The following is a 25,209-nucleotide window of genomic DNA, read 5'->3' as shown; positions in this document are numbered from 1 at the left end:
GATATTCTTTATTGTAAGTACAATAAATTATATGATTTTTGTTTTACGACTATATAGAAATTGATATAAGAATTGGTCTTCATTTTTTATTTGTAGGAATATAAGTGAATATTTTACGGATACCATGTAAGGAATTTTTAATTTATGTATGTAATTCAGATAGTATTTTAAAACATTTATAAGTAAATATATAAGTAAAAATATTCTATTGTTTTATTGATTAAGGCACTTATAGCTTAAAGCAATAGATTTTTCGTTGAGATATTTATAAGATGTTATTTTATTATAAGTTTCGAATTTTTTTTGTCTACATTGAATTAAAAGAATATTTGACAGAAAAATTTATATAGAACATAATCAATTTTTAAATAGTTCTCAAATTATATATTTAAGGGAAAACTGATTAAAATTAGAAACTATATGTAAATTTACAAAAGTTCATTCGTAAAGTTTTTTGAAATATGATTTTCAGAAATATTGTAATTGAATAGGTATATTAATTTTTTATATTTGGGTGTTTGACATTATTGTTTGGTTTTAATAAAAAATTAATATTTTTTATATAAGAATTAATATTATCTAATAAACTGCATATTTTTCACAAAATAGTTTTGTATGCTTTATTATAAAAATATTTATTTGTAATTTTTTACATGAAAAAAGTTCTTAATTATCCATATAAGTTATTTAAATTTTTTTTTTGGTTTAAACTAACTACATATACGATATTGAAAATGTAATTAAAGGAATTTACTAAATTTTTTTAAGATTCTGCTTTTGATAGAAACTGTTTACTTAATTTTTATTAATAAGTAATTTTTAAAGAGAAAAATATAATACGCATAATTAACTACACTTTACTTATTTCTTTTTATATAAATCTAATATGTGAAAGAATTTTTGCTTTCACAGCTGTCATGAAATTGGAAGAGTGATATGTATAGCTTATATGAACCGCATAGATATATATTTTTGATATAAACACGAAGTAGATATGGAGGTAGCGTTGATATAAACATGAAGTAGATCAAAGCAATATAGTTTGTAAAGAAGCACTTTTCTCTTGAAATTAAAGTAAAACAAGTAAAAATGAATTTTCAATTACTTTCATTAAAAAATTTCAAATACAGTATGATTGCATACATACTGTTTACTTTTCACTTTTAGAAATTTTAGAAATTTAGGAAAGTTTGCAGCTTCGGAAATTTAAGACATTGAAAATTTAATTTTTCAAAATTTCGAGAGGTGATAATTTGAGAGAGCAAGGACTTGGAAACTGTTTTTTTTTGACAAAATAAATTATTTATCAGGGTCTAAATTTCAGACTCCTACAATTTGAAAATGAGTTTTAAATTTGGCAAAACGATAACGGTATCTTTCTGTGTTTATGATTTTTGTTTCGATACAATTAATGATCAAAAAAAATTTTTCTTTCATTGTTTCTATAACAATCTATTTGTGTACAAAATTTTAGTTTTTTTGTCTTAAAGGGGGTAGAAGTTTTGTAAACCGACGGACCAAGTCAAACTTATCAACAGTTTGTTTTTTAAATTATTATAATTCGCAAATTTCATAAATTTTAGAAAATACTAATAATTTGCGTAATTTCTTATAGAAAAATCGAAATGAAAAGTAGGATTAAAAAAAAAACTAAAACTAAGAGAGCAACGCGTGAAAAGATTTATTTTTGAAAAACCACATTCATATCATACGCCACCGCATTTAACATCACTAAAGTGTATTTATTATGGAGAAACTTTAGAATTTAAAAAAATTAGTTGATCTACTTAAAATACCATAATATATTGTGTATTATATACTGATATTATTGAATGAACTTTTAGGAAATATAGAATGTTATATAGGTAAAATACAGAAAAAAGATGTTTCGGAAACTTTAATATTACAAAGAACATTTGATAAAAATGACTATAGGGAAAATATATAATTTTGTTTTACGAACACTTAACATATATATATATATATAATGTATTATGCCAAAATATATTTAATATGACAAATATTTAAAACATTTATAATAAATGCTTTATGATTATTGTATTTGCAGTTATTACAATTCGATGAAAAATAAATTTTTTGGTATTCATTTTCATTATATTCAAAGTTATACATATTTTTTTCGATATTATATTGTATTAAATTTATGATCATTTTTACAATTATTTAAAAAAAAACATATTTCAGTATAAAGCTTAAACCATTTTCATACTTATTGTTGTACTATATTACATTATAAATTATTTTTATATTTACACTAAGTATGTAACATCACATTTATTATACAATTGAAATCCTTTTTTCTTTCATTAATTAATGTTATGTTTCTTGAAGAAATATTCAATTAGAATTAGTTGTTTATAAGTATAATTTACATATTACATATATTAATTACAATAAGAAAAGGCTTTAATGTTACCTATACATGTTGAGAATAAATTATAATATTGTGGTTTCATATACAATTTTGAACGCTAGTGTAGTACTATAACTTTTATTATATGTTGCATTCATCTATCAGCAATTTCAAATTTAAAAAATGTGTTTTTTATACGAGTATTACTATTGTTAACGCTGTTCAACATTTAAAAAATTATGTTTCATTTCACACTCCTTACTCTGTCTCTAATAAATATTTTTTGTATTTGTAGAAATTATAATTACTGAACAAATAGAATAAGTTGCATTTAAGTAATGGCACCATATATTTGAATTTGCAGGACAGAGGATGTGGAATGAAGTTTGAAAATATTAAAATGATATGAAAATATTAAGATATTAAAAATTATTCAAACTCAGATATTAAAAATTATTTCTCTATGTACATTATTACATAGGACTTTATTTTCGTATCGGTCCTGATTACTAAAGCAATTTTTTATTTGTTATACCTAATACAATTATTTTAATAATAGTTTTATAGTGTGTTAAACAAAAATATAAGTTAAATTTGAGCTTATTACAAAACACTAAACAAAAAATAAGGTAAAACTGTTAAAGATTTAAAAACAAAAAGAAAACAGCGTTTCTACGAAATAGCAAGAAAGTTTTTTTTCCTAACTAAATTATTATTTTTAATCATATGAAAGTAAAGCCGAAATATTGCTCTGTAAAACTACATATGAAATGGGAAAATATTTGCAAAATCAATTTGCAAGTTTAGTAAATTAATTTTTCCTAATATAACCAACATAAAATTTCTGTTATATAACCATGGAGTAAATCATAATAATATCAAAAGTATTATGATATACAACGTTGTCAAGATGAGACTATATGACCCTCACTGTTAAACATAATTATTTGTAGATACTGTACGCGGTGGAGAAGAATATGTTTGTATGTTTAATAGCTTTTAGTTTTACAATTTTTTTGTATTTTTGTATTAAAACTTGTCGCCCAATTTTATTTTTCGACGTCTGCCAGTATAGGTTGCGTAAAATTTGATGACCATGACGATAAAATTTGAATCAATGAATTGATTTTAATGTCAATATACAATCTAAAGTGTAAAGGCTATATGCAATTAAAATTTTATATATCTTTAACGAGTCAACTTATGATACGAGTATTATATTTCAAAACACGTGATTCGAACTGTCAAAGCAACAGAGTTCTTCGAAAAAAAATATGAATGTAGGTAGTGCCATAGTGCTTTTCTTGAGTTATCTTTATTTATCTCGAGAAAATAGTAAAAATTTTTTTTTTTATTTTCGTATTGTCATTTATTCTATAGTATATGAGTAGAGAAATAAAATAATTGTTTTTTGTTTTCCTGTCAAAATATAAGTTTTCAATAATATGAATAAGAATTACGAGTAGTTCTTATGAATAATTCTAGTTTAAGATCGTAATAAATGTTATGCATTTATAATTAAAAATAAAACTTACTCCTTTAACCGAATTAAAATTTTTAATTTATATCAAATTCAAGAAGAATAAATTAAATCGCGTAAGTGAATCAATATTATTGGCATTATTTAGATTATTAATATATTTTTTATAACTACTTATATTTTGTATAAATAATATGTGTTTCTGTTAGCTAGATTTTTTTTGGAAATCTATACGATAAAATAATTTACAGAATATTTAAACAGCTTTAAAAAAATCGCTTAAATAACAAAATGAATGAATATAGAATGACGGTCATATTTTAATTAATGTAATTTTTTAAAGACTTAATTTAATTAAAAAAAAAACATAAATTTATCTATAAGGTTTAATAAAAAAGGATTTTTTTTTTTGTTATTTTAATTTTTACAAAATTACTTTAATTTATAGATTTTTAATGTTTGTGATTTGATTTTTACATTTATATATATATATATATATATATTTTAAGTCTTTACTAAAGCTAAATTGGTTTGATTTTAAAAACATTAAGTAAAAAATGATTTTAACTTACATATTATATTATTATAGATAATTATTATGATTTCAATTGACATAATTTTTGTTTCTTAAAAATTAATGATTTTATTAATTTTTGACTATAATAAATTTTAATTTTTAATTAGCTATACGTAATTTTTTTTCGTTAATTTCTTAAAATTAATGAAATCTTTTTTATTCTTTAAACATTATTTGGCTCTGATTTTTTCTTTTGGTTTGTTAACATACAATGAGAATATAGAGTATTTTTAAGTTTTTATATTTATTTCTTTTAAATAATTATGACATCGAATAATAATATTGAAATTCGAAAAATTGATAAAAAAAATATTAAAGATTTTTCATAGTATAGAGTGGTGAGCCGAAAAATTTGAATAATTGAAACAAATAATTTAAGAAAATAATATTTATTATTAATTAGGTTAAATATGTTTAAATTAAAAAACTGATATCCTTATTTCTCTTTTCAGTTTCCACTGTTTTGAGCATAAAACGTAATAAAAATTATTTTATAATTTATTTAATAATTTTAAAATATTTAAATTTTCTAGTAGCTGTCTTGCTCAAATTGAAAGTTTAATAAATATGAAATAGAACTGTTTAAACATTTTTAAAAACATGCGTAATATCAAAATTCAGTACAAAAATTCGACATTTCTTATAAATATAACATAATCTTTTTCTATAATTTAAAATATTTTTAAAGCATTTTCATAAAAATTGTGCCGTTTTTGCAACACAGTTTTTTTGTACATATTACTTTACATATTAATTTTATAGTTTCGATTTATCGAACGTACTTTCAATCGCGTACATGACAAAATTTAAGATTAAATGCTCGACAAAGTATAATTACTATATATATATATTAGTCTAAAATTATTTCTGATGCAGTTCATTTAATTATAATAAAAATAAAAATTAGCTAATCGTTGATCAAAACTTCAGCAAAAAAATGTTTGTCGGAATACCTAATGAGAACAGAGTAATTTCTATTATTTGTCGTTAGAAATCATGTAAATCTTATATTTTCTTGTACATATATATATAAATTCTACAGTAAATTAAATCAAGATAAAGCTGAATTGTTGAAAAATTCTTAGAAAACAAAAATATTTGAAAGAAATAAACCAATTGGAAATTATTATTTAATTTTTTTAAGAAAATCCTAGCTATTGAAATTTATTAGAACACTAATTATCAATAGCTCACCACTTCTCTGTATTGTAAGTATTTCAACTATTTTACATAGTAAAAAATATATGTAGAATGAAATAGAAAAAGAAAAAGGAAAAGGAAAAAGATTACATAAGTTTTTTGGTCTTTTTGGTTTTTTTTTTGTTTTTTTTTTTAATTTTTAGTGTAAAAATTTTTAATAATATTTTTTTTTTTTCTTTTGTTACTCGTAAGCTTTTGGTCATGAATATTACAAATGTACATATATATATATGCGTACATACATATATATTTTCTAATTACTACTCATATTAAGTATTTTAAAATGCCTAGCCGAAAACATAGATTTAAATTGAATAATTAAATTTTATATGTATTTTTTATTTTTATACAAGATTTCGGTTACTATAAAGGAAATTGAATGAAACAAAATGAAATTATTAAAATATTTAATTATAAATTTTTATTTAATTATAAAATTTATATTAATCTTTTGTATTTTAAATTATTTAGTAATTAAATATTTAATTTGAATATTTTTTAAGATTTATTAAAGATACTGAAATGTTTATTTGTTTACATGCTATGTAAATGTTACTTTTGTTTATTAAGATGTAAAATTTAGATTAGCTAAAGATTTTTCAAAGTATATAATATAGGTATATAATTAATTTCATAAGTTAAGAGTTCAAAGAATATCCTCTGTTAAAGTAAAGTTTAAGAGTTGTTAGTAAAGTTAAGATAAAGTTCAAAGTTAAAAAAAAAATAGTTAAATTTTATATGTACACATATAAAGTTTAAATAATTAAAAAAATATGAAATTTTACAGGTTAGCGGTTAGTAATTACGTATTACTTTTAAATGATTAAAATTTTAATTTATTTTGTAATTGTCAACAGATTGATTTTTCATACACTCTTTTATTTGTTCCCAAGGAAATCGATACCTTTTAGTTGTGAAGCAATATTCATAATGTCTTTCTTATGATTGAAATGTTATTGAAATTGGACAAAGGAACCTATGGTGCTCGGATAGTAACTATTTAATATTTTTTATATTAAATATGACCGTATCTATAGGATATAGTTTAATTGGTTAAAAAACAAAATTTTTAATTAATATTGTTAAAATATTGTACCTGGGAATAAGACTAAGTCGAAAGAATGCCGAATTTAATGTTTAGTTTAAAGTTTAAATAGGGTTTTGTATTCAGAGTTCCTATATAGAAACCATAACCTTAACATTATCATTTTTTTTTATTTTGAAGGAATAGTTAGAAAATCCTTCAAGGAGTATATGTTAAAAAAATTTATTAAAATTCGAAAATTAATAATAATTTTTATTTTTTAGTTTTTTTTTTTAGTTATTTTATTGTTGTTATTATTTTAAATTGTTCTTTTTTTTATATTATTATATTCGAATTTAATTTTTTTCTCTTTTAAATAATTACTCAATTTAAATGAATGTTTCCGAGGCTAAACGTTACAAAAATTCCTGTGTATCATGAGGTGGTGACGGTTCTGAAACAGAAAGAGTTGGTAATTGTGTATTAATTTTCGGTGTATTATGATTTTTTAAATTTATTAAAATTGGACTATGATTAGGAGAACCTGATGGTGATCGGCTATAACTAGTGTTTGGTGTTGAAGAAGTTGATTTTTGGTGTATTAATTTTTTTGTTTGTTTCGTTAATACTGGAGCTTCCCTCGGTGGTATAATAATTGTTGTTTCAGAATCTACATCAATTGATTTTGATTTTTTTGATTCTTGAGAATCTTTATATTGTTGTTGTTTTTGCTGTTGACGTAAATGTGGTGGTGGTGTTTCAATTGATATACTACCTACGACTGCATTTGCTGTTGTTACTGTAGCTGTATGAGAACCTGGTGTTATTATTGTTGGCGGTTGAATTGTTGTTATTGGTATAATATTATTATTTAATGTAGTTGTTGTAGTTGCTGTCGATGTAAAATTTTCATTTTGTAATTGTATTTTTTGATTTTGTGGTATTGGCATTGAATGACATTCAGCTAATTCAATTGATTCACCTTGAATTGATTGATTTTTTGTTCTAGTTGTTGCACCATCTTCTGTATGCCATTGGCGTTTATTTGAGAAATTTCTCTGCAAAATAAATATATTGTATATGAGTAATTAAGTAAATATGTATTCTTTTAAATATAGCGTTTTATTTACTCAAAATCTTTATTTACTTTTATTATGGTATTAATAAAGATAATTCTTCACTAAAATAGTATTTAAATTCCATTAGATTATTGCAGATGTTTAATAATAAAAGGAATTTTCGTAAATGGGATATTTTGCTAAAATTTGGGCGTTTTAGATATTGCATACATACATACTCTAAAATTTGTTGGTTGCAAAAAAATAGAGTAGGTAATAAAACTAAAATACTGGAAAATAGCACTTTTTACTTAACAATCCCAATTTATGGTAAAGGATATATGCACTTTTTAATTTGTACTTGCTTACGTTATTTGAAATATAAGAAGTCGTCTTTATATTTTGCTATTATATAAAAAAAATATAATTTTTTTTATGTCGAATATTTGAATTATCACCACTTATTCTGTACGTGAGCAGCATTAAAATTACATTAAATTTCATTTTTCCAATTTTCCTTCAAAATTTTTAATGTAGTTATGAATTTTATTTTCTTACAAACATCGGTACGAATATTTTGAGCATTTATTTTTATTAAAGAAGTTATTCATGACTTCATATTGTATAAAATTAAATTCATTTTAAGTAATTTCAGAATCTTAGGTAATATATTGTGCGTGAGTATGTCGATTTTCAATACAATAAAATCTTGTGTAGAAATTTCATAAATAAACTAAAACTAACACTATTTTTTGAGTTTAGAGTTTGAAGCAAAGTATCGTGATTTCACTACAAAAGAAAAGAACTGTAAGAGAACAATGTTAACAAAATTTTACTTATATAGAACTTAGGAATTTAAAATTTTATCAACATATTACACAAATGAAAAAATTTCTTAATTTATTTTTTAACAATACGGCAAAATCTTTAACTTTTAATTACGTTCAAACAATAAAGCTTAAAGATCTAATTAACAACACATAATTACTAAAGGATGATCGATAAGATCTTATGCTGAAACTTTTCTCAGTTTCTCTTTTATTGTTCAATTTGTAACTAATGAAACAAAACTTAAACAATTTCTGTAAATTTTGTGATAAAATTCTTAAAACAATTCTTATTTTTTTAAATGAAAATTTTTTATCAATAATGATAAAAATTGCCAAACATTCATTTTTGAAATTTTGTCTACATATTTTTATTCGCCAATTCATTAATTCGTCGCCGTATATGCTAACGGAATTTCGAAAAGAAAAACATGATAATAGAAATGAAGACATGATAAGCGAAAGAAAAACATGATAATTTAAAAGTTCCAATTAGCTTGATTTTATGTAAAATGAGGGATCTGAAGCGTGAAATTTATGGTTTTAGTTTATGATTGTTTAAAGATAACAATATGAAAATAATTTTCAGGTTTCAGTTTTTTATTAAGAAAATGGTCAAGCATATTGAGTTTTATTGGCATTGAAAATATTCTTAAAGAATATTTTTACCACTCCACCGATACAAATATTTTTATTTAGGCAAGTTCTAATATGGACTCGATTTGACAATATTTTAAAATGAAGATATTTATTAACAAGGTCTTAAAAGTAAAATCTGTCTATTCTCATGGCAATCTATTAGAAATTTAAAAAATACCAGGGGACTGTATATAAAATTATTAATGTGCTTCTTTGTTAAACTTCGATTCTCTAAAAACTTGTTTTGTAGGCATTTTCAAGTTTTTTAATAGGAATCAAAACAAAAATCTCAAAAAGTAATTGTCAATACAATAGGACTTATAACTTTTCATGTTTTTAAACAAAGAACTTATTATTATAAAAGAATAGAAAACAATATTATATTTAAAAGAAAATTTAAATTTATACTTACATTTTATATACTTAGGTATTACATAAAAAATTTGTAGACAAAATATTAAAATTTACTTATACTTGTATAAAGTCCTTTATTTATAATTGAGTAAAGGACTTTTAATAATAAGTCTTTTAATTAAATGTTTCAAATGGAGTGAGAAATAAATTTTTAATTATGTCTATTGAAGTTTTTAACAATCTGTTAATATAACATTCTGTTATATAAGAATATATGTATGTATGTACTTCTATTGACTTATATGTATTTATTATGTCGCAAATTAAATAAATAGGTGAAATTTTTTACGATTTATATATAAAGAGCCTTTGTGTTCCAATGAACAAAAATTTATTGTTTTAATTATATTTTGAGAATATAAAAACCTAATTAAATTTATTTATTAAGTATTTGATGAAATATGTATGGCTATATAGGGTGTTTCTGTTCTAAAAGATAAGATTTCAAGGTATAGCTTCCGTTTTTTTTTTAAACTTTTGTCAATTTGGATTATTTCATTTGCGTGCAAGTTTTTTATTATAACGTAATCATAATAATTTTGTTCAAATATTGTAACAGTTATAGTGAATATATTTTAAATATTGAGTGGATTTGGCAGTATTTCCATTGTAACTGTAATGCTGCAAAAATTTGATTAGTTCTCAGGTTTTGTTTGATTTAAGGTTTTTAAAGAAGATGAATGGAAATTATTTCAAATAAATTAAGAAACTTTTGAGAAAGAATATTAATGTTGAAGGAATTTGTGTAGAGGTTTACGAATATTTTATGTGTATAAATTTATATTTTTTGTCTATCTATATTAAATTTATGAGTGGTGAATGCTGTTACGTGTGAAAGCATAAATAATTCTCCTTTAGAAAGTATGATATTTTTTAAGTATTTTCTTTTCCTTTTAGTTTAAATCATAAATAAATATAATTATTATAAATACGTATATGTATATGCATGTTATACAAATGTATGTACTTAACCTGTACTTATAAAAGTATAATTTTTATATATATGTCTAGAATTGTAAACAAAAGCAACACTAGAATATTACATTATTCAGTAGATATACGGTAATGCACTCACTGATAATATGATTTATTAAAGGATTTTTATATTTTATGGAATTTTTTTCCTTTAATATTTTATTTTTGAAATTGAAAATTGTGTAAGCTTTTTAAATATAAATTTGATTTTGTTTTCCTTTTCAATGAATTTTTAACTCATAAATACTTTCACACAACATCAATATTTCTTTTTATCCTTTCTTCTTTTCTTTTCTAAGTTTAAAAGGTTTCCAAATATGATTTTCATAACTGCTTGTCGGCCAAGAAGAAATACCATCTTATGAAGTTTTGGTGATGAAATCGAAACAAAATTGAAAATTTATGAATTTCTTTTTTTAGAATAGCCTTATATGAACAAAATAAAATTTTTAATTTTGTTGAATTAAAAATAGAATATGGTTCAGATTTCATTCTATTAAAGAGCAATAATCGAAGTTTTCTTTTATAAATATCATTGGATTTAAATTGAAATATGAGATTTTGAAAATTTTTAGTTGAAAAATTCAATTTTTCTCAATTATTTTTAATAATTTGTTATATAATTTTTCTTTGTTTTATAATTTTGAATTCATTCAATTTAGATACTTTGAGGCTACAAAATGTGTAGGTACTAAATATTTGTTATGCTTTATTTGCAATTGAATTTTGGTTTTTATTGCTTTAAAAAATCAATTTTATTGCTGAAATTATTTTCATATTAAAAATTAAATATTATTTTTTATATGAAAATAAAAAAATTTTATTATTTGAAAAAAGATATTGTTTAATTTATTAAATGAATATTATTTAATTTATTCAGAATTTTGAAATATTTTTTTTGCTGAATTTTTATTACTTCAATTCTATTATGTCAAATATGTAATATAAAATTTAATTTGAAAATGAAATATGCCCGAGTTAAAGGATTATAGTTTGTAAGTTAGACTTTTTTTATATGCATCTATAATTAATGATAACAAGGCTTATAAATATACCCAAAGCCTATTTTTCACAAAAATTATTAAAAAAAATTCAAAAAAAGATTGAACTTTAAAAATTTCGCCGTGAAATATGCAATTTTTTAACATGAAATCTTTCAGCAAATTTTAACTCTTTGCAGTAAAACAAAGACAAACAGCAAACAAATGTTGAAATACAACATTTGAACGTATTAAATTAATCAAATATCATTCCACTACAGTAAGCCACAAAAGTGCAAAAACAAGCATTAACTTTTATCAACCCTTAAACTTTTTCGTGGAATTTCAAAAGGTCATAACTCCGTTTTGAAATTTTAATCAATTTAAATTGTATAAATTTTTAAAAGCAAATTTCTTAAACCTTAAAAAAAAAAATTTTTACAATTTTTACATAAAATTATTTTGATTTTCAAATGAGAACATTCAGTTTTCTTATAGATCTTCATTAAAATTTCATTTATATGTATATAGCATTATTATTATATCCTTGACATAAATAGGTGTACTTTTATGTTCATAGTAAATAATTATGTTCATATATGCCATACAATAAATATGTTCGTAACATATAAAAACATTATTAATTCTTAAGTGTCTGAATGATAAGATTTTTATAAGCTTTGAGAATTTTTGAAACATTGCTCATAACGCAATTAATAATGTTAATTCTCAAAAGGAGGATTGGAAGTAAAAATTACAAAAGAATGAGTATTGTATCCGTTGAGGAAATTCAGAAAAAAACATACGTATGTATATGTATATAAAATTTTTTATTTTTTTTGGCGTAAATTTTTTATAAATGGAGGTTTTAACATTGAATGTTTAATTTTCACCTTGAACGCTTTAATTTTTTTGTTTTCATAAAAATCGATTTGAAAAACATTTAATATAAAAGTAATTTTTTATCACAAATTCTCTAGATAATTTCTCTTGTAATTTTGTAAGTAATTTTTGAAAAAAAAACAAAAATTACATTTAAAAATTTTACATAATTTTTTGATTCGATATTACTTTATTTGTACTGTAAATTCAAGAATATGAATTTTATTTCTATCATTTAGATTTTAAAGAATAAACTTTTTACAATAGTAAGTATTGGTTAAATGGTTACGATTCAATTGTTTTTCAGCTATTTAATTATGATATTTAATTTATAATTATTAATATAATGTGTTTATTAAGAGATAATAATTCTATTGATTTTTATTGAAACAATATTGTAGAACAACTCAAATAATAAATTTTCTGTAAGTTCTAGAATATTATCTAGAAATACTATCTGGATTAAATGAAATTCAAAATATTGAAAACGACGTTTTTCAGTATTTTTCTGTAACTAATTTTTATAGCTTTATTTTTAAACATATAGATTTTTAGTGCTTATTTCTATAAAAAAAATTTTGTAAGAATTTGTTATCCTATGTGCGAATAAATATACCATAACTGACTATGGGACAGACTATTACTTTAAGTTGCCGTATTACCATATTAATTTATGCAAAATTTCAGTATTGTGTTTCTCAAAATACTGTGTGTGCCAAATAACTTTTGAAGTTGTATGGCAGGTACCAGGCGGAGCTAAGTAATTTCAACGACTCTTATAAGACACATTAGCCCTACTAATATATTCGTTTGTGTGAAATTTCAACACCATAGCTTTTATAGTTTCTGAGATATATTCGAATAACTTTTGAAGTTGTATGGCAGGTACCAGAAGGAGCCAAGTAATTTCCACGACTTTTATAAGACACATTGGTCCTACTAATATATTCGTTTGTGTGAAATTTCAATACCACAGCTTTTATAGTTTGGTATTGAAATTTGTTGAACTTAGCTTAATTAGTTTTTGAGTTATCGCTGGGATGGACAGACGGGCGGACGGACGGACAGACAGACGGACAGGCAAAGCTAAATCAACTCAGAATTCGACGCTGATCAAAAACATACACTTGAGTCTATATCAAAGACCGTTATTTTTTAGCGTTACAAACAATATAATTTTTTTATATTTTTTGTTTAATGAAGAGTTTTATACAGTTTATATATATGTATATATATATATATTGTATGTAATGTAAAGATAAATAGTCGTCAGGGCTGAGTTATTTATGATCTGCGAATCACTTATAGTAATTTATTTGAAATTTTGAGTGAACTACTTAAATTTCGGCTATAAAAAGGTATGCAATATTTTACAATACTTTGATAACCATGAATTTACGTGCAACTTGAATATTAATTTTGAATAAATATAATACAGATATGTCGATAATCTTTTGTATTTCTGGGAATAAATAAAATATCATTCAACTGTATATACGTGGTAATTTTCTAAACGTATAGACTAACTATTATAATAAAGCACATTTACTTTATTTTATATTAGAAGGCTATTGAATTTATATTAAGAGAATTTGAAATGAAATTGTAAAAATATGTAATAGCATTGAACCGGCATCCAAAAATTATCGCTAAACTCTGAGTTAGATCGCATTCATGTTATATTTTGTAACAGTATACCACAGATATAATTTCCAGTTTTGTGCATGCTTACTTGTTGGTACACCTGTACAATACTAACATGTGAATGTACACATTTCAATGCCTAGGGTAAATATGGTGATATTTTTGATTAACAAAAAATTTTTTGTATTCTTTTAAAGGTCAAATATTAAAATTCTAGTTAAATAATTCAAAATTTTTATTTACGTATATGACTTTTCAGGAAATGAATAAAGTTTTGAAATTTTTAAATATTTGCATTTGTAATGTACTTACAATACATTTGCATTTATTTACATACATACAAAATTTATATATAGTATGTATATTGCTCATGAATTGCAACAAAGTAGGTTTTATTAAATTATTTATTTAGATTTTTCAAAAACTTAGATGACACTTCATTATTAGGTACAAATTAATTGGAGGCTTAGACTGTATTTTATATAGTAAAACCTCAATCCAATAATGTATAAGAAAACATTTCACGTGTTTTTCAGGAGTTTTGAGGAATTGTTCAAAATTTGAGAATACCGAAAGATTTTATCAATATTAAAATTAATCTTTATGTTATGAATAACTTAAAAGTTATATAAAATTTAAAAAAAAAAGCAATGCGGTAAGAATACAAACAAAATTGAATTGAAAACACAATTTTATTTCCACGGATTCATTTAAACTAGACTTAACATTACGATTACTTGATTATTTTTACGAATTATTTTGATCTATTTTGTATAATATTGGAAGCAAGTTCATGCTTCTTTTGTATAAAAACTTATTTAAAACTTCATGTATTAAAACAACTAATTATTCTTGAGTTAAGTTTATTACAGAACAGAAAAAGATTTTTATTTTTAAAATAAACAAAATTATTCACTTAAAATACGTTTCTCAATATTGTAAACCTATATACAAAAATAGATTGTTATTGGAATTTATTCATACATATGTGCATATTTATATTGGAAATGTGTCAATTCAAATATATTTTCTTAATTTTTTAGCACTTTTCCAAAAAAATTTTGAAAAAAGTGCTTATTAGTTTCACTCTGTCCGTCCGTCCGTCCGTGGACACTTTTTTTGTTTACAAAACTTCTACACACTTGAAGAGAGAAGGCTGAAATTTTATAGGTACATAGATCTTTACTAGAAACTTACCTCCGTAAAACAAAATTTTTACCTATCTTCTCCCCTCTAGAAGTTATACCCCTCCAAAACCTTAAAAATGGCCTTTTTTTAACTATTTGTTGCAATGAAACCATAAGCATTTTTGAAATTTTGCAAACGCAGAAAGGCAGCGGCTTCCATCCCCTAGCGCGGTATGCTATAGTTAAACTTTAGAAAAACAAAATGGCCGGACAAATTTACCGTTATCTAAAGTCCTTTTTTTCCAAATTTTTGATGTCGCTTTTCTTCTAGATCCAAATCTGTAGAAGCTTGAAATTTTAGAGACTTTTAGATATTATTTGTTGTTCATTTCGTTAGAAGAAAATTCCATGACATTAAAAAATATAAATATTTTTCTTAACTCACACAATTAACCCTTAAAATCGAGCATTATGTTAATCCCACTTTATATTAATTTTTGCTTTATTTCAAAGACTGCATGCATGCATCATCCTAAATATATGCAATTCTAGAAATAGTTTTGTATATGAATGAAAATAATTTTAATAGTGTGATAAGTATACATAGACTGTATTTAAAAGCAGAATTTTCACTTGTTGAAGGGAAAAGTGCTACAATACAAACCATTGGTTTGACCCAACTTTATTGATTAAAACACTTTTCAATTAAAACTTCATTAGTTTGAAATCTAATTGGCTTAATTTTTTATCGCACGTAAAAGTTGCACGTAAAAACTGTCATGGTTGAATGCATTCTTGTGTTTTCCTCAATATATTCTGTATTTTTATTTTTATTTTTAAAATCCAATTTCATTTTTAAAATAAATTATAATAGTGCAGATATAGATAGTCATGTATATTGTAAAAAAAAAAATTAAAGTTAAATAGTGTGTAATACTTATAATATCTTTGCGAATAATAAGGCAAGTATAAAATTCAAAATATGTAATAAAATAATGAGTATATACATAATATAAATAATTATATTATAATATTATATACATTTTATAAAAACAAAGAATTCTATTATTTGAGATATTTTGAAAGTTAGTGTCAAAATTATAATACACTTATGTGCATTTAAAGAAAAATTTTATAAAATATTAAAAGTCTGATTCAGTTTGTTAAAATCTGAGAAATATGTAATTTTAATCTCAAAATTTTGCATATTGCAAGGGGCCGTCTATTTTGTAACATTTTGAACGACCTTGGCGAAAAAGTTAAAATTTACTTAAATTTTGCACGACCCCCTACCTTTTCAAAAATCGAAAATTTTTAAAATTTTGCACGACCCCTTATCTTGTCAAAAATTTGAAAATTTTTTAAAATTTTGCACGACCCCCTACCTTGTCAAAAAATCGAAAATTTTTTAAAATTTTGCATGACCCCTTACCTTGTCAAAAAATCGAAAATTTTTTAAAATTTTGCACGACCCCCTACCTTGTCAAAAAATCGAAAATTGTTAAAATTTTGCACGACCCCCTACCTTGTCAAAAAATCGAAAATTTTTTAAAATTTTGCACGACCCCCTACCTTGTCAAAAAATCGAAAATTTTTAAAATTTTGCACGACCCCCTACCTTGTCAAAAAATTGAAAATTTTTAAAAATTTGCACGACCCCCTACCTTGTCAAAAAATCGAAAATTTTTAAAATTTTGCACGACCCCCTACCTTGTCAAAAAATCGAAAATTTTTAAAAATTTGCACGACCCCCTACCTTGTCAAAAAATCGAAAATTTTTTAAAATTTTGCACGACCCCCTACCTTGTCAAAAAATCGAAAATTTTTAAAATTTTGCACGACCCCCTACCTTGTCAAAAAATCGAAAATTTTTTAAAATTTTGCACGACCCCCTACCTTGTCAAAAAATCGAAAATTTTCAAAATTTTGCACGACCCCCTACCTTGTCAAAAAATCGAAAATTTTTTAAAATTTTGCACGACCCCCTACCTTGTCAAAAAATCGAAAATTTTTTAAAATTTTGCACGACCCCCTACCTTGTCAAAAAATCGAAAATTTTTAAAATTTTGCACGACCCCCTACCTTGTCAAAAAATCGAAAATTTTTAAAATTTTGCACGACCCCCCTACCTTGTCAAAAAATCGAAAATTTTTAAAAATTTGCACGACCCCCTACCTTGTCAAAAAATCGAAAATTTTTTAAAATTTTGCACGACCCCCTACCTTGTCAAAAAATTGAAAATTTTCAAAATTTTGCACGACCCCCTACCTTGTCAAAAAATCGAAAATTTTCAAAATTTTGCACGACCCCCTACCTTGTCAAAAAATCGAAAATTTTTTAAAATTTTGCACGACCCCCTACCTTGTCAAAAAATCGAAAATTTTTAAAAATTTGCACGACCCCCTACCTTGTCAAAAAATCGAAAATTTTTTAAAATTTTGCACGACCCCCTACCTTGTCAAAAAATCGAAAATTTTTTAAAATTTTGCACGACCCCCTACCTTGTCAAAAAATCGAAAATTTTTAAAATTTTGCACGACCCCCTACCTTGTCAAAAAATCGAAAATTTTTTAAAATTTTGCACGACCCCCTACCTTGTCAAAAAATCGAAAATTTTTAAAAATTTGCACGACCCCCTACCTTGTCAAAAAATTGAAAATTTTTAAAAATTTGCACGACCCCCTACCTTGTCAAAAAATCGAAAATTTTTAAAAATTTGCACGACCCCCTACCTTGTCAAAAAATTGAAAATTTTTAAAAATTTGAACGACCCCCTACCTTGTCAAAAAATCGAAAATTTTTTAAAATTTTGCACGACCCCCTACCTTGTCAAAAAATCGAAAATTTTCAAAATTTTGCACGACCCCCTACCTTGTCAAAAAATCGAAAATTTTTTAAAATTTTGCACGACCCCCTACCTTGTCAAAAAATCGAAAATTTTTTAAAATTTTGCACGACCCCCTACCTTGTCAAAAAATCGAAAATTTTTTAAAATTTTGCACGACCCCCTACCTTGTCAAAAAATCGAAAATTTTTTAAAATTTTGCACGACCCCCTACCTTGTCAAAAAATCGAAAATTTTTTAAAATTTTGCACGACCCCCTACCTTGTCAAAAAATCGAAAATTTTCAAAATTTTGCACGACCCCCTACCTTGTCAAAAAATCGAAAATTTTTTAAAATTTTGCACGACCCCCTACCTTGTCAAAAAATCGAAAATTTTTTAAAATTTTGCACGACCCCCTACCTTGTCAAAAAATCGAAAATTTTCAAAATTTTGCACGACCCCCTACCTTGTCAAAAAATTGAAAATTTTTTAAAATTTTGCACGACCCCCTACCTTGTCAAAAAATCGAAAAATTTTTAAAATTTTGCACGACCCCCTACCTTGTCAAAAAATCGAAAATTTTTAAAATTTTGCACGACCCCCTACCTTGTCAAAAAATCGAAAATTTTTTAAAATTTTGCACGACCCCCTACCTTGTCAAAAAATCGAAAATTTTCAAAATTTTGCACGACCCCCTATCTTGTCAAAAAATCGAAAATTTTTTAAAATTTTGCACGACCCCCTACCTTGTCAAAAAATCGAAAATTTTTTAAAATTTTGCACGACCCCCTACCTTGTCAAAAAATCGAAAATTTTCAAAATTTTGCACGACCCCCTACCTTGTCAAAAAATTGAAAATTTTTTAAAATTTTGCACGACCCCCTACCTTGTCAAAAAATCGAAAATTTTTTAAAATTTTGCACGACCCCCTACCTTGTCAAAAAATCGAAAATTTTTAAAAATTTGCACGACCCCCTACCTTGTCAAAAAATTGAAAATTTTTAAAAATTTGCACGACCCCCTACCTTGTCAAAAAATCGAAAATTTTTAAAAATTTGCACGACCCCCTACCTTGTCAAAAAATTGAAAATTTTTAAAAATTTGAACGACCCCCTACCTTGTCAAAAAATCGAAAATTTTTTAAAATTTTGCACGACCCCCTACCTTGTCAAAAAATCGAAAATTTTCAAAATTTTGCACGACCCCCTACCTTGTCAAAAAATCGAAAATTTTTTAAAATTTTGCACGACCCCCTACCTTGTCAAAAAATCGAAAATTTTTTAAAATTTTGCACGACCCCCTACCTTGTCAAAAAATCGAAAATTTTTTAAAATTTTGCACGACCCCCTACCTTGTCAAAAAATCGAAAATTTTTTAAAATTTTGCACGACCCCCTACCTTGTCAAAAAATCGAAAATTTTTTAAAATTTTGCACGACCCCCTACCTTGTCAAAAAATCGAAAATTTTCAAAATTTTGCACGACCCCCTACCTTGTCAAAAAATCGAAAATTTTTTAAAATTTTGCACGACCCCCTACCTTGTCAAAAAATCGAAAATTTTTTAAAATTTTGCACGACCCCCTACCTTGTCAAAAAATCGAAAATTTTCAAAATTTTGCACGACCCCCTACCTTGTCAAAAAATTGAAAATTTTTTAAAATTTTGCACGACCCCCTACCTTGTCAAAAAATCGAAAATTTTTTAAAATTTTGCACGACCCCCTACCTTGTCAAAAAATCGAAAATTTTTAAAATTTTGCACGACCCCCTACCTTGTCAAAAAATCGAAAATTTTTTAAAATTTTGCACGACCCCCTACCTTGTCAAAAAATCGAAAATTTTCAAAATTTTGCACGACCCCCTATCTTGTCAAAAAATCGAAAATTTTTTAAAATTTTGCACGACCCCCTACCTTGTCAAAAAATCGAAAATTTTTTAAAATTTTGCACGACCCCCTACCTTGTCAAAAAATCGAAAATTTTCAAAATTTTGCACGACCCCCTACCTTGTCAAAAAATTGAAAATTTTTTAAAATTTTGCACGACCCCCTACCTTGTCAAAAAATCGAAAATTTTTTAAAATTTTGCACGACCCCCTACCTTGTCAAAAAATCGAAAATTTTTAAAATTTTGCACGACCCCCTACCTTGTCAAAAAATCGAAAATTTTTTAAAATTTTGCACGACTCCCTACCTTGTCAAAAAATCGAAAATTTTTTAAAATTTTGCACGACTTCCTACCTTGTCAAAAAATCGAAAATTTTTAAAAATTTGCACGACCCCCTACCTTGTCAAAAAATCGAAAATTTTTTAAAATTTTGCACGACCCCCTACCTTGTCAAAAAATCGAAAATTTTTAAAATTTTGCACGACCCCCTACCTTGTCAAAAAATCGAAAATTTTTTAAAATTTTGCACGACCCCCTACCTTGTCAAAAAATCGAAAATTTTTTAAAATTTTGCACGACCCCCTACCTTGTCAAAAAATCGAAAATTTTCAAAATTTTGGACGACCCCCTAAATTTTTAAAAATTTGCACGACCCCCTACCTTGTCAAAAAATCGAAAATTTTTTAAAATTTTGCACGACCCCCTACCTTGTCAAAAAATCGAAAATTTTTAAAAATTTGCACGACCCCCTACCTTGTCAAAAAATTGAAAATTTTTAAAAATTTGCACGACCCCCTACCTTGTCAAAAAATCGAAAATTTTTTAAAATTTTGCACGACCCCCTACCTTGTCAAAAAATCGAAAATTTTGAAAAATTTGCACGACCCCCTACCTTGTCAAAAAATCGAAAATTTTTTAAAATTTTGCACGACCCCCTACCTTGTCAAAAAATCGAAAATTTTTAAAATTTTGCACGACCCCCTACCTTGTCAAAAAATCGAAAATTTTCAAAATTTTGCACGACCCCCTACCTTGTCAAAAAATTGAAAATTTTTAAAAATTTGCACGACCCCCTACCTTGTCAAAAAATCGAAAATTTTTTAAAATTTTGCACGACCCCCTACCTGGTCAAAAAATTGAAACTTTTTAAAATTTTTTAAAATTTTGCACGACCCCCTACCTTGTCAAAAAATCGAAAATTTTTAAAAATTTGCACGACCCCCTACCTTGTCAAAAAATCGAAAATTTTTTAAAATTTTGCACGACCCCCTACCTTGCAAAAAATCGAAAATTTTTAAAATTTTGCACGACCCCCTACCTTGTCAAAAAATCGAAAATTTTCAAAATTTTGCACGACCCCCTACCTTGTCAAAAAATCGAAAATTTTTTAAAATTTTGCACGACCCCCTACCTTGTCAAAAAATCGAAAATTTTTAAAATTTTGCACGACCCCCTACCTTGTCAAAAAATCGAAAATTTTTAAAAATTTGCACGACATCCTACCTTGTCAAAAAATCGAAAATTTTTTAAAATTTTGCACGACCCCCTACCTTGTCAAAAAATCGAAAATTTTTTAAAATTTTGCACGACCCCCTACCTTGTCAAAAAATCGAAAATTTTTAAAAATTTGCACGACCCCCTACCTTGTCAAAAAATCGAATATTTTTTAAAATTTTGCACGACCCCCTACCTTGTCAAAAAATCGAAAATTTTTTAAAATTTTGCACGACCCCCTACCTTGTCAAAAAATCGAAAATTTTTAAAAATTTGCACGACCCCCTACCATGTCAAAAAATCGAAAATTTTTTAAAATTTTGCACGACCCCCTACCTTGTCAAAAAATCGAAAATTTTCAAAATTTTGCACGACCCCCTACCTTGTCAAAAAATCGAAAATTTTCAAAATTTTGCACGACCCCCTACCTTGTCAAAAAATCGAAAATTTTTTAAAATTTTGCACGACCCCCTACCTTGTCAAAAAATCGAAAATTTTTTAAAATTTTGCACGACCCCCTACCTTGTCAAAAAATCGAAAATTTTTAAAATTTTGCACGACCCCCTACCTTGTCAAAAAATCGAAAATTTTTTAAAATTTTGCACGACCCCCTACCTTGTCAAAAAATTGAAAATTTTTAAAAATTTGCACGACCCCCTACCTTGTCAAAAAATTGAAAATTTGCACGACCCCCTACCTTGTCAAAAAATCGAAAATTTTCAAAATTTTGCACGACCCCCTACCTTGTCAAAAAATCGAAAATTTTTTAAAATTTTGCACGACCCCCTACCTTGTCAAAAAATCGAAAATTTTTTAAAATTTTGCACGACCCCTACCTTGTCAAAAAATCGAAAATTTTTAAAAATTTGCACGACCCCCTACCTTGTCAAAAAATCGAAAATTTTTTAAAATTTTGCACGACCCCCTACCTTGTCAAAAAATCGAAAATTTTTAAAATTTTGCACGACCACGACCCCCTACCTTGTCAAAAAATCGAAAATTTTTTAAAATTTTGCACGACCCCCTACCTTGTCAAAAAATCGAAAATTTTTAAAATTTTGCACGACCCCCTACCTTGTCAAAAAATCGAAAATTTTTTAAAAATTTGCACGACCCCCCTACCTTGTCAAAAAATTGAAAATTTTTAAAAATTTGCACGACCCCCTACCTTGTCAAAAAATTGAAAATTTTTAAAAATTTGCACGACCCCCTACCTTGTCAAAAAATCGAAAATTTTCAAAATTTTGCACGACCCCCTACCTTGTCAAAAAATCGAAAATTTTTTAAAATTTTGCACGACCCCCTACCTTGTCAAAAAATCGAAAATTTTTAAAATTTTGCACGACCCCCTACCTTGTCAAAAAATCGAAAATTTTTAAAAATTTGCACGACCCCCTACCTTGTCAAAAAATCGAAAATTTTTTAAAATTTTGCACGACCCCCTACCTTGTCAAAAAATCGAAAATTTTTAAAATTTTGCACGACCCCCTACCTTGTCAAAAAATCGAAAATTTTTAAAAATTTGCACGACCCCCTACCTTGTCAAAAAATTGAAAATTTTTAAAAATTTGCACGACCCCCTACCTTGTCAAAAAATCGAAAATTTTTTAAAATTTTGCACGACCCCCTACCTTGTCAAAAATCGAAAATTTTTAAAAATTTGCACGACCCCCTTGTCAAAAAATCGAAAATTTTTTAAAATTTTGCACGACCCCCTACCTTGTCAAAAATCGAAAATTTTTAAAAATTTGCACGACCTCCTACCTTGTCAAAAAATCGAAAATTTTTTAAAATTTTGCACAACCCCTTACCTTGTCAAAAAATCGAAAATTTTTTAAAATTTTGCACGACCCCCTACCTTGTCAAAAAATCGAAAATTTTTTAAAATTTTGCACGACCCCCTACCTTGTCAAAAAATCGAAAATTTTTTAAAATTTTGCACGACCCCCTACCTTGTCAAAAAATCGAAAATTTTTAAAATTTTGCACGACCCCCTACCTTGTCAAAAAATCGAAAATTTTTTAAAATTTTGCACGACCCCCTACCTTGTCAAAAAATTGAAAATTTTTAAAAATTTGCACGACCCCCTACCTTGTCAAAAAATTGAAAATTTGCACGACCCCCTACCTTGTCAAAAAATCGAAAATTTTCAAAATTTTGCACGACCCCCTACCTTGTCAAAAAATCGAAAATTTTTTAAAATTTTGCACGACCCCCTACCTTGTCAAAAAATCGAAAATTTTTTAAAATTTTGCACGACCCCTACCTTGTCAAAAAAATCGAAAATTTTTAAAAATTTGCACGACCCCCTACCTTGTCAAAAAATCGAAAATTTTTTAAAATTTTGCACGACCCCCTACCTTGTCAAAAAATCGAAAATTTTTAAAATTTTGCACGACCCCCTACCTTGTCAAAAAATCGAAAATTTTTTAAAATTTTGCACGACCCCCTACCTTGTCAAAAAATCGAAAATTTTTTAAAATTTTGCACGACCCCTCTACCTTGTCAAAAAATCGAAAATTTTTAAAATTTTGCACGACCCCCTACCTTGTCAAAAAATCGAAAATTTTAAAAATTTGCACGACCCCCTACCTTGTCAAAAAATCGAAAATTTTTTAAAATTTTGCACGACCCCCCTACCTTGTCAAAAAATCGAAAATTTTTAAAAATTTGCACGACCCCCTACCTTGTCAAAAAATTGAAAATTTTTAAAAATTTGCACGACCCCCTACCTTGTCAAAAAATCGAAAATTTTTAAAATTTTGCACGACCCCCTACCTTGTCAAAAATCGAAAATTTTTAAAATTTGCACGACCTCCTACCTTGTCAAAAAATCGAAAATTTTTTAAAATTTTGCACAACCCCTTACCTTGTCAAAAAATCGAAAATTTTTTAAAATTTTGCACGACCCCCTACCTTGTCAAAAAATCGAAAATTTTCAAAATTTTGCACGACCCCCTACCTTGTCAAAAAATCGAAAATTTTTTAAAATTTTGCACGACCCCCCTACCTTGTCAAAAAATCGAAAATTTTTTAAAATTTTGCACGACCCCCTACCTTGTCAAAAAATCGAAAATTTTTTAAAATTTTGCACGACCCCCTACCTTGTCAAAAAATCGAAAATTTTTTAAAATTTTGCACGACCCCCTACCTTGTCAAAAAATCGAAAATTTTTTAAAATTTTGCACGACCCCCTACCTTGTCAAAAAATCGAAAATTTTCAAAATTTTGCACGACCCCCTACCTTGTCAAAAAATCGAAAATTTTTTAAAATTTTGCACGACCCCCTACCTTGTCAAAAAATCGAAAATTTTTTAAAATTTTGCACGACCCCCTACCTTGTCAAAAAATCGAAAATTTTTAAAAATTTGCACGACCCCCCTACCTTGTCAAAAAATCGAAAATTTTTTAAAATTTTGCACGACCCCCTACCTTGTCAAAAAATTGAAAATTTTTAAAAATTTGCACGACCCCCTACCTTGTCAAAAAATCGAAAATTTTTTAAAATTTTGCACGACCCCCTACCTTGTCAAAAAATCGAAAATTTTCAAAATTTTGCACGACCCCCCTACCTTGTCAAAAAATTGAAACTTTTTAAAATTTTGCACGACCCCCTACCTTGTCAAAAAATCGAAAATTTTTAAAATTTTGCACGACCCCCTACCTTGTCAAAAAATCGAAAATTTTATAAAATTTTGCACGACCCCCTACCTTGTCAAAAAATTGAAAATTTTCAAAATTTTGCACGACCCCCTACCTTGTCAAAAAATCGAAAATTTTTAAAATTTTGCACGACCCCCTAC

The 25,209-nt window shown here is 25.8% G+C and overlaps 1 protein-coding gene across 9 annotated transcripts in view; it reads right to left on the bottom strand.

Moving 5' to 3' along the window:
* Positions 1–6,263: 6,263 nt before the first annotated feature.
* Positions 6,264–25,209, bottom strand: part of LOC129605778 (uncharacterized) — a 160,869-nt gene continuing 141,923 nt past the window's right edge. For 8 of the 9 annotated variants that reach the window (XM_055515712.1, XM_055515708.1, XM_055515713.1 and 5 more), the window contains one exon: positions 6,264–7,713. In XM_055515712.1, coding sequence (XP_055371687.1) covers positions 7,072–7,713 — 642 coding nt within the window. In that variant the 3' untranslated portion in view covers positions 6,264–7,071. The remainder of the gene's footprint in view (positions 7,714–25,209) is intronic. The other variant, XM_055515711.1, reaches the window with a different exon arrangement.

The sequence above is a fragment of the Condylostylus longicornis genome, unplaced genomic scaffold, assembly GCF_029603195.1.
Source record: "Condylostylus longicornis isolate FDR11 unplaced genomic scaffold, ASM2960319v2 ptg000014l, whole genome shotgun sequence".
NCBI classification, from domain to species: domain Eukaryota; kingdom Metazoa; phylum Arthropoda; class Insecta; order Diptera; family Dolichopodidae; genus Condylostylus; species Condylostylus longicornis.
This window is presented reverse-complemented; position numbering and strand designations above follow the sequence as displayed.